Source organism: Ambystoma mexicanum, chromosome 5p, assembly GCF_040938575.1.
Source record: "Ambystoma mexicanum isolate Mex_15411 chromosome 5p, UKY_AmexF1_1, whole genome shotgun sequence".
NCBI lineage: Eukaryota > Metazoa > Chordata > Amphibia > Caudata > Ambystomatidae > Ambystoma > Ambystoma mexicanum.
In genome coordinates, this window is record NC_090930.1 from 72,044,624 (window position 1) to 72,061,969 (window position 17,346).

General features: G+C 46.8%; 1 protein-coding gene across 1 annotated transcript in view; it reads right to left on the minus strand.

Annotated features, from left to right (window-relative positions):
- Window positions 1-3,721: 3,721 nt before the first annotated feature.
- LOC138481621 (diacylglycerol O-acyltransferase 2-like) overlaps window positions 3,722-17,346 on the minus strand; it is a 262,094-nt gene continuing 248,469 nt past the window's right edge. The window contains exon 8 of the mRNA XM_069613810.1: window positions 3,722-4,513. Within this exon, the coding sequence (XP_069469911.1) occupies window positions 4,359-4,513 (155 nt within the window). The 3' untranslated portion in view covers window positions 3,722-4,358. The remainder of the gene's footprint in view (window positions 4,514-17,346) is intronic.

Genomic DNA, 17,346 nt, shown 5'->3' on the forward strand with positions numbered 1-17,346 from the left:
AAGCGCCAGTGTGACACACGTTCAAACCCTACCCGGTTCAAACCATTTTTTGAAATGGAAGGGCCGCCTCTCACATGAACCTAGTCACCGGCAGCAGGGTCCCCCATATTGTTCAATGAGCAGCGCTGTCATCTCTACCATCCTCTGCTTAGCTGTGGCCTCAGTGAATGCAGAGTTTTTTCTATAATTCATTAATTAAGGATGTTGGTTTTATTGTGGGGAACTCATAAAGTTAGGGTAAACTAATGCTAAACTCAAGGGGAGAGTTTGAAGTAATTCCCACACTGTAGTGGTGCCACAATCTATGGCTTAGCCATCAGAGTTGATCACCAGCAGTGCCACGTCATTGGCTTTTCATAGATGCATCAAGGGACATTACCAGTGCGATGCACATAACATTGTACCAAACTCCTACACTCTCACTTTAGCAACTCCCACAATCACTTAACACATCACACATATGAGCTTTAGTGAAGCAAACGATGTACTTGAAATCTGACTCACCCTATACTTGGCCCTGCGTTACACAGACCAATGGCATAAGTGAGAATTTACTAAAATTGCAGATACTAACAAAATGTTAATCAATAAGTATGTAAACTTTTGGTCGAGCCAGATCAGCCTGTAGAGAAACTGGGAGATTTTCAGACAGCGTGGCACCTCCTTAGAACCAGTTAGGCTGGGCTAGAGTTAGCCCTGTGGCTTGTCCGAACAGGTTTTAGGAAACCGACACCACCTTAATCCACCTGCTTATTACCTGCAGAAGCTGGTGACTAAATGATTGGTCCCACAATATCTGCCCTCATGGTCGGTGCATGGCGTGTCCCACACTTTTGTTAGTAAGAAGGGCCCTCTAAGTTAGTGGTCATCTGATCCCATGATATGTGGTTATTGCGGACAGTGTTAACCTGCATGGTTGTATACTAATTGACCTTTTCACAATTGACCTCGGGAGAATTGACCTCAGGGGAATTGAACTAATTTAGAAGGTCAATTAGGACATATATGCGGGGGAAACCCCCCGCAACACTCCCACCCAATCCAAAACCCCCTGGGACTCCCACCAAATCCCCTTATAATATTTATAATCCAAAACCAACCCAATACATATATAAAATAACTAAAATAATATAAAGGTCAATTGTGCAGAAGGTCAATTAGGACCACTATAATTAGGTCAATTGTGCAAAAGGTCAATTGTAAAAGGTCAATTTGGGTAATACCTTATGTTATTACCATATGTGCAGGATTTGTAGGAAATTGTCTAATAAGGAGGGTTCACCGCTGTCTGCAGGAAGGGATCGATGAATGATTGCACCCTCAATTGGAGGGTTACACGGAGGCACAGGTCACGAAACAGTTGGTCCCCAACATATATCTGTAGTAACTATTCCATATGTAATTGGTCCCTTCGCTTCTTCCGGAGCTGTTCTCTAAGTTATTGATCCTTGGTACCTGCAATAGGTGGTCAATAAACTACTGGTCTGTCAGCATTTGCATATATTCGTCTAAAAATAACTATTTGGTGCAAATATTTCCCACTAAATAATTGCTATCCCAGTATCGACAGAAAGTGGTCACTTAATTGTCCCCTTTTGCCCCCCAGTATTTGCAGCCAGTGGTTCTGTAATGATAAGGCCTGTATTACCCATAGGATGTGGGCCCATAATAATTGATATGATATGATATGGCATTCATCACGCGCCTAAACACAAGTGTTTCAAGGCGTGACGAGGCAAGGGAGGGGGAACAAGGGAAGACAGACAACTATCTTTCTAGGCCCAGTGTCATTCATATCGTGCAAGTGCATGGGAAGGTGGAAAAGGAAAAGTGTGAGGGGAAGGGAGAAGGGAAGTGCAGTACATGGGATAGTAGAATAAATAAGATAGTAAAACGGCCAGATGATGGCAAGTGCAAGGTAAGTGCAGACATAAGTGCTGGTAGGGGGACTGTAGGGATGCAGAAAACAGTCCGCAGGCCTGGTCCGGAGATCAGAAGGGTGGCCAAGTAACCAGTGCAGTATCAGCCAGGAATTCAGCAGGGGAGAGGGGGAGAGGAAGCAGAAGCAAAGAGGAAGGTTTTGAGGTGCTTTCGGAACCGGAGATGGTCCTCCTCAAGTTTAAGAGAGCTAGGAAGGCTGTTCCAGAGGGAGGCCCCCGCCAAAGAGAGAGATCTACCACCAGCTCGTTGCTTGGAGAAGCGATTGACCCTGAGGGAGTTGGAGGCGGATGAGCGAAGAGCTGGAGACGGAAGGTATTTAGGAAGAGAGAGTTGAAGGTATCGAGGCCCCAGAAGGCCTTGTGGACAATGCAGAGGGTTTTGAACTTAATCCTCGCAGCCACTGGGAGCCAGTGCAGCGATTTCAGTCTTGGAGAGATACGATCCCTGGGCTTGAGGCCAAGGATAAGTCTCGCAGTCCTGTTCTGGATAAGTTGCGGAGGGCGGAGAGTAGAGGCAGGCAGTTTTAGATAGAGGCTGTTACAGTAATCCAGCCTACAGAGAGCCAGGGCCCTGGAGACAGTGAGCTTCTGGGGGAAGGAGAGGAAAGGAAGAATACATCTGAGAAGGTGCTGCTGGTAGTGTGACTTCTTAGAGACGTCGGATATGTGAGGAGAGAAGGAGAGTGTGGAGTCGAAGATGACCCTGAGGTTTTTAGCCTTGCAGGTGGGAGCAGGAAGAGGGCCAAGAGAGGCCGACCAGAGAGCTGTAGGGAAGGAGGCAATGGGTGTGCTAATGAGTAGAATCTCAGCCTTACTGGCATTAAGGCAGAGGTCGTTGGCGGCACACCACTCCTGGATAGCAGACAGAGATGGGAGAGGAGGAGGCCGAGGGTAGCCTAAAAATGAGCTGCGTATCATCCGCATAGCACTGAAAATTGGGACAGAGAGTGGTGATACGGTGGGCAAGAAGTGCCAGGTACTGGTTGAACAGCCAGGGAGAGAGGTTAGATCCCTGGGGGAAAAATATATCGGAGAGGAAGGACCCAAGTTGGACCTGGGAGGGTCGGTCAGAGAGGAAAGAAGTCAGCCACGCCAGAGCCTGACCAGTGATACCCAGGTTATCACAGAGAAGATTGAGCAGGTTGACAGTGTCAAAGGCAGGAGAGATCAAGCAAGTTGAGGACGCACAGGGTGTTAGAGTAAAGGTTGGCGAGCAGGTCTTCACAGATGTTCAGGAGAGCAGTTTCCGTGCTTCTGGACGCTCTGAAGCCAGACTGATGGTCATGAAGACCACCAACAGATTTGGTGTGGAGATAAAGCTGGGAGATGGCCAGTTTCTCCAGGAGCTTGCCCAGGAAGGAAGTGATGGAGATTGGGCGATAGTTAGCCGGACAGGAGGTGTCAGCAGAGGGTTTCTTAAGAAGAGGGGGCACAAGAGAGTGCTTCAGGGGGGATGGGAAGACTCTGGTGGTGAAGGAGTGATTGCAGAAATCAGCCAGGGCAGAAGCCAGGGCGTCAATGAGGTCATTGATTGTTTTGGAGGAACAGGGGTGAACCTGTTTCGACGAGACTTTCATAGATCAGACTTGTCTAGAAACCTCATCTGCTGAGAAGAGGGGAAAGGCAGAGAAGGAGGGAGGGGGCTGGCTGCAGAAGGGGCATAGGAAGAGCAGGGAATAGAGGGAGGGAAGCGATAGGAGGAGAGTGAGGACAGGATGTCCTGAGTTTTTGAAATGAAGTGGAATTTTGATCCCCAAAATTTGCTGGACACAGACCTGATTTACTGTGGGCCCTGGTCATTAAAATATTAGTTGCCTAATTTCGGCAGGAGGAAGAGTTTGTAAATTGTCCCCTCTGTATGTACAAGACGTGGTCGCTCGGTGATAGTCTGGCATCATCTGCATAATGTGGCCAATATCCGTCAGGAAGGTGGCCACATCCATGTCACAGTTCGTAGCCCAGTAAGAAGTCTCCTAGTATTGGGAAGATATGCAATATCATTGGTTGGTGCATATTATTAGTCAACAAAATAGAAAAGAAACATGAAAATAGTCCCTGGTTATCTGTCACTAAATTACCAGTCTCCCGGTATCACCAGAGAGTGACTTACACATCATTCATAAAGATCATGTTCCAAATGTTCAAACTGTGGAGCCAGGATGAGATGGGACAGGCCCGCAGCAGGTTGCGTAGTTTAACAATGCTGAGCATTGACAACACCTGTAGGTCAACAGGAGATCCTTTTCAGTTCTCTTATCGTGCATCTGAAATATTGCTCTATATTTGTCCAAACAGTATTGATGTCCTACTAAAATAAGTGCTTCTCCTTCACTCATCTCATTGACAATCATAGGCTTTGAGAAGTCCTCCAAGATGCAGATTTGACAAAGGCCGTTACTACCGCCCAGCGTAGTCCCTTCAGAGGATGAGCAGCTCTTCTGTCTCAGAAAGTCCATATTTTGTCTTGTGGTCATTGAAGAGTTTGACAAGGGAGCGGGTGTACATGGCGTGGTAGAGGTCCACAGTCTCACGGCTCGGGTTCTCTACCTTCGGCAGGGTTACCGGTTCCCCCACTGCAAGAGAGATAAAAAGAGGACATCGGTCAGGGTGGTGTTGCAAGAGAATGAGCAAAACCAAGAGACGCAGTACTTGTTGACATCTAGCACCGTCTCCATGTGTATATACAATGCGGTGGCAAGGGCAGTACGTTGAGCTGTGAATATGTGTTTACGTTACACTGTTTCAGCGTCGCAAAACAGAAATTACCAATATTGGATTCAAAATGGGTCTCACGTGGCCAAATGTTATAGTTTGCACCAGAGATAATGCCGCAGTCACTGATATCAGCAAAAAGGTCATGTAAGAACATTCCCTAAACCATACCCAAAATCTACCTGAACATAGGGCACAGGGATGTTCAAGGTCATCAACACGCCGCAAACTGAAAATTGAGGTTAGCAAATCAAAATGTTATGACTTTCAACAAAAGCAGTGGGTCAGTGTGTTCACACTCCAAGGCCAGGATCAAGGGCACGTGGGTGTACTGGATCAAGAATGCATATGGATGTGGGGGGATGTGTGAATTAACAGCAAAGAATTGCAGGATCCTGTTCTTAATCACATTGATATGTAGGGCAACAGGTCACTTTCAGAGGGATCTCCAAAACAGTAATACCACCATTTCATTAGCCATTGTAACTCTGTTGGACGAGCCAGTGATCTGGAGAAGATTTGGGATCTGGAACACAGCATTCTCTTCATTGGTATTTGCTAGCTTGCAATGGCCATTAGTGCCCGGCGAGGGACAATGAGCTTGTTACATAGATACAGGCCAAGCTTCACTCAGGCCTGTAACTATGGGCCCCGAGGCATCACCTGAAGCGGTAATGCCCCCCTGCTCGGAGCCTATTGCTTAATTGGTTGGCCTTTAGAAAAGGCATGTTCCACGTCATTACTTTGGTGCTCAAACTGCTGGTGGTCTTTGCATCAGTAGTAATGTACCTTTTTTTAACATCAGGTTGTTGCCATAAAAGGCAGAACCCCTTACACCACTGTTCTTTCTTTCTACGTTTTCCTTCCGCTCATTATTGTATTACTTTTTTAAAGGTAAGATTAATAAAATGTGCAGTTTCAGCCAATGTGATCTTTTCATGCACTGGGATAATCACATGTCACGGTTCTAAACATGCCATGCCCTGTAAAGCCTGCCAGAGATGGGTAGAGAAGGTGTTTTACGCCCTGCATGTAGCCTTGTCTCCCCCCTCTGTGTGAAAGCAGTTAAGGCAGTTTCCCCTGCCTGAGGTCACCACCCTAGTTTTATAGCGAGGGAGAAAGCCTGGATGAAGCATGTTAGGGGTTAATTATAATCCCAAACCTTGCCTGCCCAAGATGGGAATGGGATAGACATGCTGGTCTCTCTATGAGTAGATGTGTCATGTATTTCAACACGTCACAAGCAGAATCTGTTTTGTTAAAACAATTTAAACCTATAGCTTGAGTCCTTAGCTCTAACTAGATGTCCCTAAGGAGGAAAGAAATCTGTTCCGGTTTTATCCAAGGAACAGCTAGGGGGGGACTTTCCCTATCCTGGCTCACTACTTTCCTACAGTTGCTAAAAAGAGGTGCATGCCCTTGGGAGTCAACACATTTCTTTATTCATGTTGCTATCCCTCGGTGTGACTTATATTAAAAATCTCAGCGATCATTGGTCCAGAATTTGTTGGTCCAATTATTGCTGCGTACTCTAAAAAACAATGGATAATCTTTGCCAAGCTCACATATTGATTCCTTATGATACAGGAGGATCAGGTCATCACCCTGAACCTATGTTTGTCAACCGGTTTCAGCGGGGGAATATAGTTTGCCGCTTTCTTCAGGGCTATAGAGATATCATTGGCAATCTATACGTTCATTTACTTCATGTATATCACAGGCCTAGTGAGACTCATCGAGCATAACTGTTCCAAGCAGAGACATGCCCAGTTCATGCAAGGGTCATTCTGTTCCAAGGCCTGGATTCACTGCTAAATTTCCTGTGTCGATCCTTCTCTAAAGCCGCAACATCAGCCATGGCAGACACGGACGGAAGGACGTGGAGGCGTCACGGGAAAGTCTCCAGAGAGGTCAGCGCCTAGGAACATATAGAAAAGCCTTGGGAAGGTATTTCATTTGAACACACATAATGTATTCTCTTAGGCTACGTAGTGCTTGGAAAATAGAGAGAAGAGGCTGACATAAGGATGGATCAAACTACCCAATGATAAGCAACTGTCAGGGTTTCAGGGCCTTCGGGAAGTCTGGATGCCCCTTTGCAGCTCTCAATAGAAAATGTAGAGCATTCCAGAGGCACCGACCTGCCACCATAGAAAAGGCAACTCCACCCATGTTCTTCTTTTGAGAGGGGGGAAAACCGGTTACAACAGGAACGTAATGTCTGACTCAGAAAATAATGTTTCAATCTGCTTTGAAAGAATTGAGCACTAAAACCATAGAGCTTTGTACGTGATACAAAGTACCTTGAACAACAGCTGTTGTCGCACTGAGGGCCAATGGATTTTCTGAAGCATGGGCGAAGTATGTTGCCTCCAACCAACCCCTGAGAGCACACCTGGTAAGCACCCCCACAGCCACATTTTGCATCATTTGACGATGCTGCAGGAGATAGGCTGCAAGACCAAGAAATCGAGCATTTCTAGAAGAAATAACATCACATGCTACTGATACTCGGTCTTCTACAGGTGGAGAAGGCAAGACTTGCTGAAGAATTTTTAAATGAAAGAAAGAATGACCTACCAATGCAGTACCCTGGTGGGCCAGACACAAGGCATCATCGAACTCCACACCGAGATCCGCAACAGAGATGGAGGGTTTAGGAGAAGAATCAGCAAACAATTTGCATTTCTAACTTATAGCATTCCTCCTCACGGCCAGAACATTGACTGCACACACCGCACCGATAATAAATCCAAGAAACGTGCTGTGTATCCCGGTAGTGACACGGACGTGTCATGATTGCTTCCTGGATCTTGCAAGGCACGCAAGAGGCACGTTATAAGGTGCTTTCTTCTAATTTCAGGCCACATTACGGAGCACTGAAATGACAAACGCTGAAGTGAGTGTTCATTTAAAATCGCCCAAAGTTCTAAAATCTTCAACTGTAGTGAGGCGGCAACGCCATTTTAATTAATGTAAAAAAAAAAAGAAAGTCAAGGTTTAAAAAGGTAGCGTTTGAAAATATAAAACACACGCAGTTGGAAGTATTAAGTACATTAGGAAACAGGGCAAGAATGGTTTGTTTGCAAAAATATGGGGGACATATTTGGAACTGTATTGAATTTGATTTTATAGGTAATGAGATGTGAACTGTGGGTAAGGGTGGGTTTTGTTTCTAAAAATACTCTTGTTTTTGATGTTTCTGTGAATTTGTATGTCATTTTATGTGAATATGTTATTGCCTTTTCTTCCTTTTCTAAATAAAGTTTCAAAATAAAAAACATACAGCATTAAGCTTCAAAAAATGTCTTATCCACCACGGCACTGTCGTGACACAGGAACACAGCAAGCCTACTGATTGCTGGCAATCGCCTTAGAGGAGTACTAAAATCTGTGTGTTGTCCATATACGAGGAACACTGAAAACCACGAACGTGAATCGGTATCATCGAAGGTTGGATATAAATATTGGTATGGTGGCGTCCTGCAGTATAACATAAGGAATGTGTGTGGGTCGGAGGCGCAGTAGTTTGCTGCTCATCAGATTGAAGTGGGAGAATGGAACAAAAGGCTCCCACCAATCCCCTCACACCCCTGGCCTAGAGGACCGCGGCCCAGACACCCGCCACGAGAGGAGTTTGCCCATCTACCAGATGACCAGGTACCCTGGTACAGGAACATACGGATGTGCCCACCAGCCTGCCCACCATCCTGCCCTGCCCATGCCGACGCCTGCGGCATGGATGAACTCGACTGAACCATTCAACAGTAAATGAACACATCGTTAGAGATGCCATGACGACCTAGCCAACGGTCAGCACACCCGTGCAAACATGCACACTGGACACTCCTACACCAATCCACATGAAGAACATATTCAGTGCTATGACGTAGGTGACGGACACACCCACTGACACGCATCTTTATTATTTTTCACATAGGTTCTTCAAAATGCAGAAACGCAAGACGCACAATGAACTCATCTAAAATGCTTGCTCACGCTTCTCCTAAACCCATGCATTGCAATGAGAAATATAACAAAGACATGATACTGGGGATAAAGCAATATGATACCATAACCTAAAGCGCCGTGCATCAAACGGTTCCACCTATGCACCAGGCGCAAGTAAGCCGCAAGCAAGAGCTCCCATGAACATTGAATGAGCAAGAGTACAGTTGCTGACCCTGCAGAATGAGCCCGGCGAGAGCAGACAGTCAAGGGCACAATGTTGCAAACTCGCATGCCGCAAGCCGACGCCAAGGTCACACCTGCAAATTAAGCCAGGCATACAGTGGAAAATGCAATATTAAATGTGCAGAATTCTGCCTCAACCACGGTCTCACCTCACGTGACCAAGCCGTACCTGACAGGGTGCCAGGCCCAGGAGGAGGGAGGCGCCTGGATCCCACGTTTCAAGACACAGGCAGATACAATTAAGCGACTCAATGGACATCTGAGGCGGTGGGAGTAGTCTGCCTTCCAGCATATGAATAAATCCTCACATTGTCTGCACATACCCATAGTGATACATTGTTGCAAATGACAGGTGCACCGCGAGCTGGGAACAGCGATGGTCCCAGACTGGGGGCCTCGCGAGTGGACCAATCAGAACATGGGGCTCTTATCACTGACACCATTAACATTAGCCAATCCTCAGGGGTCTTCATGTAACAATTTTCATGGATCAAATTGAAGGGACAACCCAAGTATACCACCTGACTGACCCTCAACCACTAATAACACTCTCTATACGTATGCTATACTAATCCTACCACTCGAGGAACCAATCCAGAGTGGCGATAGGTTTTTTGCTAACTTTCCCCGGTGACGCAAATAGCACGTCATACTAAGGTAAAAAGGGCCTGCGAGCCCCATGATTGGAGAGAGAGTGTCAGGACGGACGCGTACGATCCTTGACCCATCCCTGCCGTTTTGTTTAATAAACAGCAGAGCCACCTTGCTTCTTGCGTGTGTCTCATACTCATTTTTTGGGATATACGGGAGGAGTTGGGGCCTCCCTGCCCGGAGGTCCGCGGACGGCCCAGCCGACCCCGGGAGAATTTCCCCCCGACAAGTTGGAGGCACTGCTGAGATCTGTTTAAGATCTGCTTTTATTTTATTTTTCCGAGTACTCCCATTGCGAGGAGGCCCGGCGGCGCGGCCCCCTCTGCCGCTGCCCCCTTTTGAGGACTACAGGACCATCGCGGAACTGCGAGAAGACCGGACAGCGCAATCCGGATATTGGCCTTCGGGAGCCGGTTGAGAAGTATCCCGCCCGCGGTTGGCGAGTGTCCAGATGTGGTCCAGACGAGGGGAGGTGGCGAGCCGCTTGGAGGGGTGCACGCAGTCGAGCGGCCCCGCATCAAGAGAACTTGGTGAGTATGCCACGCACAACAAGCAATGTGAAATTGTGAGGGGGGGGGGAGGAATTGAATACGGGAGGCGGGAGGTGTTACACAGGTGCGCGGCAAAGGTTTGATAAATTAGTGTTGACGGTGAAGTGAATGGTAGCTGGACAAGTGCGAGAGCAGTCTGCTACGTTACGGAGGAGGAGGGGGCAGAGCACGAAGACATCACGTGCGGCCGCTCGTAGACACTGATTGGCCTAGGTTGCGACCACGTGTAAGGGTGTGCGTGTGTGTGCGGTAACCTACGATTTGGTGATTATTGATCAATGAGTAGATGAGGATCCCTATTGATCGAGCAGGAAACTCGATAGATAGATGACATTTCCCTGTAGGCGGTAGCTAGCTGGTTGCCTAATACGGAAGATAATTGGCTGGTTAAGCCCTCCTGTCGAGGGGCGTATCACACGCGAGGCGACGCAGTGTGCGCAGTCCGATTATATTGTTGATTACCTTGTTCCAGGCGTGACAGGAAGACAGCTGTGGGGTTAACGGGGGTAGATTGCAAGCGTATTTTGAACTTTTAAAAACATGTGAAGAACTTACCAGTAGTTTTGAAGAGATCGGTGACGTCACCAGTAGGGCTTTTCATAAGATATCTCGAACACAAGGCATTTTTTCTTTCGGAGAGTGGTGGGGAAGAGAATTATGGTAAGGGAGTGGAGACTGAGATAAACGGTAACGAGTTGATCGGGGGGAAGGTGAAAAGGGGGACGTGGCTGCGCACGGAGAACGCCGGCCACGGCAAGTGAAGAAAGAGGAGGAAGGGTTAGAGAAAGTGGGACGGCTGTATAAGAACGTCACACGGGGCACGCAGCCGCAGGGGGCTACGTGCGCATCGGCCGCAGGGGACCGTAAAGGTGGTCGGTAAAGGAAGAAAAGAAAGAAAAGAATATACAAATGCAAATGCTATATTTTACTATTTTTCCTTAGCGGACAATCGCAAGTCCCCAAAATTACGGGGCCAGGTAAAGACCTAAGACTGTATAGTGTACACTGTTAGCAAGATAACCGCTACCAAATAGGGGAAGGATAACAAGTGAAGCGCTATTATGTCATACGGGACAGGAGCGGGAGGGTGGGGGAACACCCTCACCACCCCGCTACAGCACATATGTAAAACACTGTCACCCCATAGGGAGAAACTGATCAAGTATAGCATAGAATGGACACAGGGGACGGACAACAAAATGACGACACCATGGCCGCCTAATGGCAGTTTTGATCCATATACCCAACACTCGCTATTAACCCATCTGCATAACACATACAAGGGGAAGAAGTTGATACACCACGTGGAGGTGTTTAACGTATGGAGGATGTTCCAAGGGTCCCGACCAGGACCAAACGGAATGTTCATTATGGGGGAAACAACGGAAGAGGAGAAGATTAAGGAGGAAGGAGAGAATGGGGAAAAAGAGAGTGAAGGCACACAGAACACGGGGAACGGACAAGAGGGAGGAGAGAAGAGTAACAACATAAACGAAAAGGAAATAAAAAAGGAACAGAGCGACGATATACCCTTAGCGAAGGTAGTGAAAAAGGCGGAAGCGGGGCTATATCCTTTAACAGAACTACGAGACATGGTTCAATTAAGGGCGGCTGAGGGGTACTCAAACCCGGCATACAGCCCGCCACTATATACAGCCACAGGTAGCCACACAGGAAGGGAGCAGACTAGTACGACGGGATCAGCTCGTACGAAAATACCCGCAGGGGAAGGGGGGATTGGCGAAGAGCAGATCGCAGGAATAGGACAGGATGAGTGGGTAGCCGCACAGGTATTATTACAATTACGAGGTTCATTAACAGAAGAAGAGGAGGAGGTAGTAAGGAAAATGGACGAGGATAACACCAGGAAGAGTGAAAGGGAAGGGGAAGAGGGGAAAAGAAAGGGGGAAGAGCTGTTAGGACAAAAGGAAGAGATTTTGGAGGAACGATTAGCAGAATTAAGGGATGAGCAGAATGCACTGATCAAGCAGCTCGAGAGAGAGGAAAGAGAGAGAGCACGGGAAAGGAAAGAAAGCAAGAATGAGTTGGAAAAAATGAGGGAACGAACTGAGGAACAAAAGAGAGAAGCAGAAAGGGTGAAGGCAGTAGCAGAAAGGGTATCCAGAGCAGCACTGCGTGACAAGAAAAGAGAGGAAGAAGAGAAAGAAAAGGAAATGGAAATATGGAAAAGGAGATTACTATCAGAAACGACAAGGAAATACGAAGAAGGGAGGATGATAGAGGGTATATTAGAGTGGGAAAGAGCGAGATGGGAAAGGAAGAAAGAAGAGGAAAGAATAATGGAAAAGCTGAGTAGTGAAGTAATGGAGGAATTGAAAAAGAAAAGAGAGGAAATTGGTAGAGAAATAGCGGAGAAAAATGAAGGGGAAAGAGAAGATAGGAGAGGGGAGAGTGAAGTAAGGAGGTATGTATACAGAGACACAGAAGTAGCAACAACATCAGCACAAAGGGGAGCAATTGGCAAAGAAGACAAGGGAGGAACGGATCTAATAGACTTAAAAACAGTAACGATTAGGGGGAAAAAGACAGATTGGGGGTTGCCATTAATGGAGGACTTTTGCAGTGAGGAAGGGGAAGGAATGGAGAGGGAAGGAAGAAACAGTGAAAGGGAAAGCTTAGATAAATTATACATCACCCGGACAAATGGAGAATCACCGTGGATCTGCAGGAGAAAGGAAGAACTGGAGGGAGATGAGGAGGAGGAGCAAGGAATGGCGGAAAGGCAGACACGCGCAGCTACACCCTCACCATCCCGTCCAACATGCTCCACTACCTCACGCTCATTACGTGTAACATGCCCACCTAAACTGGCACCCTTCCTCCACGAACTGACACCCTATGCAGGCAGGCTTAGAGACCTCCCAGGACGCAGGCAGGGAGAACGAATACACACACCCACATTAAATAAAGGAAATGATAAAAGAAGGGGAAGGGATGGAGGAGAAGCAGTTACAAGCAAGGGAAATATGGACCCCATTGACGATGTAGAAGACAGGGAAGAAGAGGAGGGGTGTACGGATTCAATTCTATGGAACCCAAGGGGCCAACCAGGACACAACTTAATGCCACTTCTGGAGAGGGGAGGGGTTAGACCACAATACGTCCCCTGGAAGCATGCAGACAAGGAAAATATAAAGTGCAGGCTCCCATCATTAAGTGGAGGTGCGGGAAAATGGATATATGAAATGGAAAAACACACCGCAGGACAGAAACTGGCAGTGGGAGATGTAAAGGGCCTTCTAATATCAATATTAGGGGATGCAGCGGATGACATCTGGAAGAGAGCGGGCTTCCCCGGGGTTACATTAACAAACACATCACACGATGGGGCACCATTCGCAAACTGTAGACATGCATTATGGCAAGCGCTGAGGGTCCAGTATCCAGACACATCAGACATAGGAGCAATTACCTCACGCAAGATGCGTGAGAACGAAGATCCTGTTGATTATATCCAGGAAATTCAAGAGAAGTGGCGTATGGAAACTAGAGAACAATGGGACAAAACACCAGCAATATTCTAGCATATACTAGTACAGGGGCTCCCAGAAGCAGTTCAGAAACAACTGAAGAAAGTAGTGGGGATGGAAGCAAAAGCATGGCCAGAAATACAACTGGCGATAGTGCATCATTGTAGGACATGGCAAGAGAAAATTAAACAAAAGGAAGAGGATAGAAAAACGGAAGAGGCTAAATTGGTACAGAAAAAACATACTAAATACACGATGGAAGGTGCACTAATAACTACACCTGCAACAATGACTCAAAACCCTACACAAGTAATGGCTGCACAAGATCCCTCCCAAATACAATCATCACAGATTGTAACACAACAGCTGCCGCCACTCCAACCATACACGACTAACATGGGAGGAGGATACTCAACGCCAGGAGCTGGATATTATAATTACAACAGGGGGAGGGGAGGAATGATGAGGGAGAGAGGATACGGATATAACACACAACAGCAAGGGGGAGGATTTAGAAATTTCTACCCCACCGGGCAACCAGTATACCAGGACAACTCAGGAAGCTTTCCATGGCAGAACAGGGAACCACCGGTGTGTTGGATTTGTGGATTAGTAGGGCACATGTCACGCACATGTAGAGTGAGACCAGGCACACCATCATGGGGTGAACAGGGACAACAAGGGCCTACACAGGAACAGCAGGGCACCCAGCAACAGCAGGCATTGCAACAGGGAAATGGGCAGCAACAACTAGTAACACAACAACAGCCACAGACATATTCACTGCCACAACAACAGGTAGCGATAACACAACAACCCCAAGTACAGCAAGTACAGCAACCTGCCCAAATTCAAGACCATAACATAACATCTACCAATACACAACTACAGCAAACACAACTGGGAAGGGTGACGGTCCTGGGACACAACCCTTACACAGGAAGTGGTCAATCATTATACCCACAATAGGACAGCCCACAGACGGCCTTGGTGTGTCCCATCCTGTCGGTAACACCTAATAGTGCGGAGGAACCACGCATAGAGGTAACGATAGGTGACAAAAAATGATCATTCCTTGTTGACACCGGGGCGACCGGTCTTGCATAAGGGAAGGTAAATTTAAGATGTCAGGTGAAGCCATGAACACCCAAGGATTCTCTGGGGCTAGGGGGTTGTTTCCCTTTACTGATAACATTCCCTTATCAATAGGGGATTATGACATGTCAGTGCCGCTTTTATATTCTAGGGCCTCACCAGTAAACATACTGGGGAGAGACATAATGAGCAGGTTGAATATGACGATCTCCTTTACGGAGGACGGCATAATTTGCTCCACTCCAGGAATAGACATGCTCACTGCACGACAAATTATGCAAGCATACTGCGGACAGACAGTGATTAGGGCTGAGCCAGTAGATGGTGAACTGTTCCAGTACGGGACAGACACGGCATTTGCATGGATGCCAGGAATAGAAGGAAAGATCTGGAGGAGGCCAGCAGCCTATTTGTTTAGACCAGAAACACCAGCCAATGAACCAGAAGGAAAGGTGATTTCAGTGAACATAGAGAGCATTATAGCAACTGCTGATTACATTGCAGTACATGCCCAAGACAGAGAAGGAAGAGCATGGAGGGCAGTGATAGCCCTAGCAGAGGGGTGTAGGCTCACCCAGGTGTCAGACGAGGAGCTCTTCTCAGAAGAAAAGGAAGAAGGTGAAATGGTATTTATGATGAGTGTAGAAATATGGCTAAGAGTGACGTACAAACAAGTAGCACAGAAAATTGCAATGGCACTTGAAGCACCCACGTCCACCCCAGTTCCCTTCTTTGAGGAAGATATGGCAAAGGTACCAACATCATTATGGACTACTAGTCCCTATGACGTGGGGTGCATAAAAAGTATAGGGGGAGTAAGAATAAAATTGAAAAAAGGTGCAATACTACCCACTATCAAAAGAGGCAGATGAGGGCATATATGAAACAATAACGGCCCTTATAAATAATGGCATATTGGTACCATCAGAATCACCATGTAACACAGCTGTATACCCAGTGTGCAAAGCTAAAGGGGGGTCTTGGTGCTTCATACAGGACCTCAGGCCCTTGAACAACATAGTGGAAGCAGAATACCCCATAGCAGCAAACCCGGCCACAATATTGTGTGGCATTCCAGCAGAGGCATCACGATTTACAGTGATAGACCTAAAAAATGCCTTTTTCTCAATACCCCTGCACCCAGACTCGCAAGATCTGACAAGCTTCACGTACAGAAACACAAAATGGAAACACACCAGATTGCCACAAGGGTACTGGGAGTCACCCTCAATTTTCAACAGAGTAATACAGATGGACTTGGGTAACATTGAAGTGGAAAGCACAGTGTTGCAGTATGTTGATGACATAATAATTTGCAGCACAAGCGAAAAAAGATGCAGAGAGGACTCATTGAAGATGCTGACAATATTGGCTGAAAAGGGTTACAAGGTAGACAAGGAAAAGTTACAGTACTGTCAGGAACAGGTACTTTACATTGGTCAGCTCATATCCCAATACGGAAGAAAGATTGCACCACAAAGAGCACAGGCCATTTCAAAAACGCTGCTGCCCCAAACAGTGAGGGAACTGCAGCAGTTCCTGGGTCTGTGCAACTACTGTAGAGCATGGGTATTTGATTACAGCTCATACATTGGACCCCTACTTGAGGCATTAAGAGAAGCTAACAAAGGGGAGAAAAAGTTGGGGTGGACAATGGAAATGAAAGAGGCCTTTGATGAACTGAAAGATGCAATATCAACTGCTCCGGTACTGGCCACCCCAGATTATGAACGACAATTCTTTATATTTTCACATTGCGACTCAGCAGTAATGAAAGCAGTGTTGGCTCAAAAAACAAGCATGGGTTACAAACCAGTAGCGTTTTACAGTGGCCACTTGGATCCTGTGATGTTAGGACACTTCCCTTGCGAACAAGGTCTCGCCGCAGCTGCCTTTGCGGTAGAGAAAGCATCATCAATAACAATGGGGTGCCCAACCACACTATTTGTGGAACATGCACTATTTGCAATATTGAACAAGCCTAAATCCACACTAGCAACGTAGAGGGCATCAGGTTATGAGATCATCTTATCAAGACCAGAATTATCAATTGTTAGATGCAGCACAGTTAACCCCACAAGGTTTATAGCAGAAGTAATTGAGGAAGGAGACTATGCACATGATTGTACGCAGACTACCGAAATGTACTCATGTACTAGAAAAGTTGAAGAGAACACACTAGTTGGAGGAGAGCTCTTGTTCATTGATGGGTCATCAACAATAGACCAAAGTGATGGAATAAGGAGAACTGGGGCAGCAGTGGTAAAAATGACAGAGGAACCAGTGTGTGTGGCGGTGAAATGCGTTCAATTACCACATCATTACTCAGCTCAAGCAGCTGAATTGGTTGCACTGATCTTGGCATTGAAGGAAAGCTTTGACAAAAGAGTGACTATATATTCTGACAGCGCATATGTCACGTCTACTGTCCACTCAGGATTGTCCAAATGGAGGAGAAGAGGGTTTAGGAGAGCTCATGCTCTCTTATTAGCTGAACTAATTGAAGTAATAAATGACCCCCAAGAATTAGCTTTGGTCAAATGTACCGCACACACTAATGGAGAAGATCATATCTCAAAAGGGAATGCAGCAGCAGACGCACATGCAAAGTATGCTGCATATTTTGGTGAGATATGGAACCCCCCAGAGTTAGAGAGAGAGAAAGGGAGGGGGATAGCTAAGGAGATGTTGATAAGAGAAGGGTACACCCAT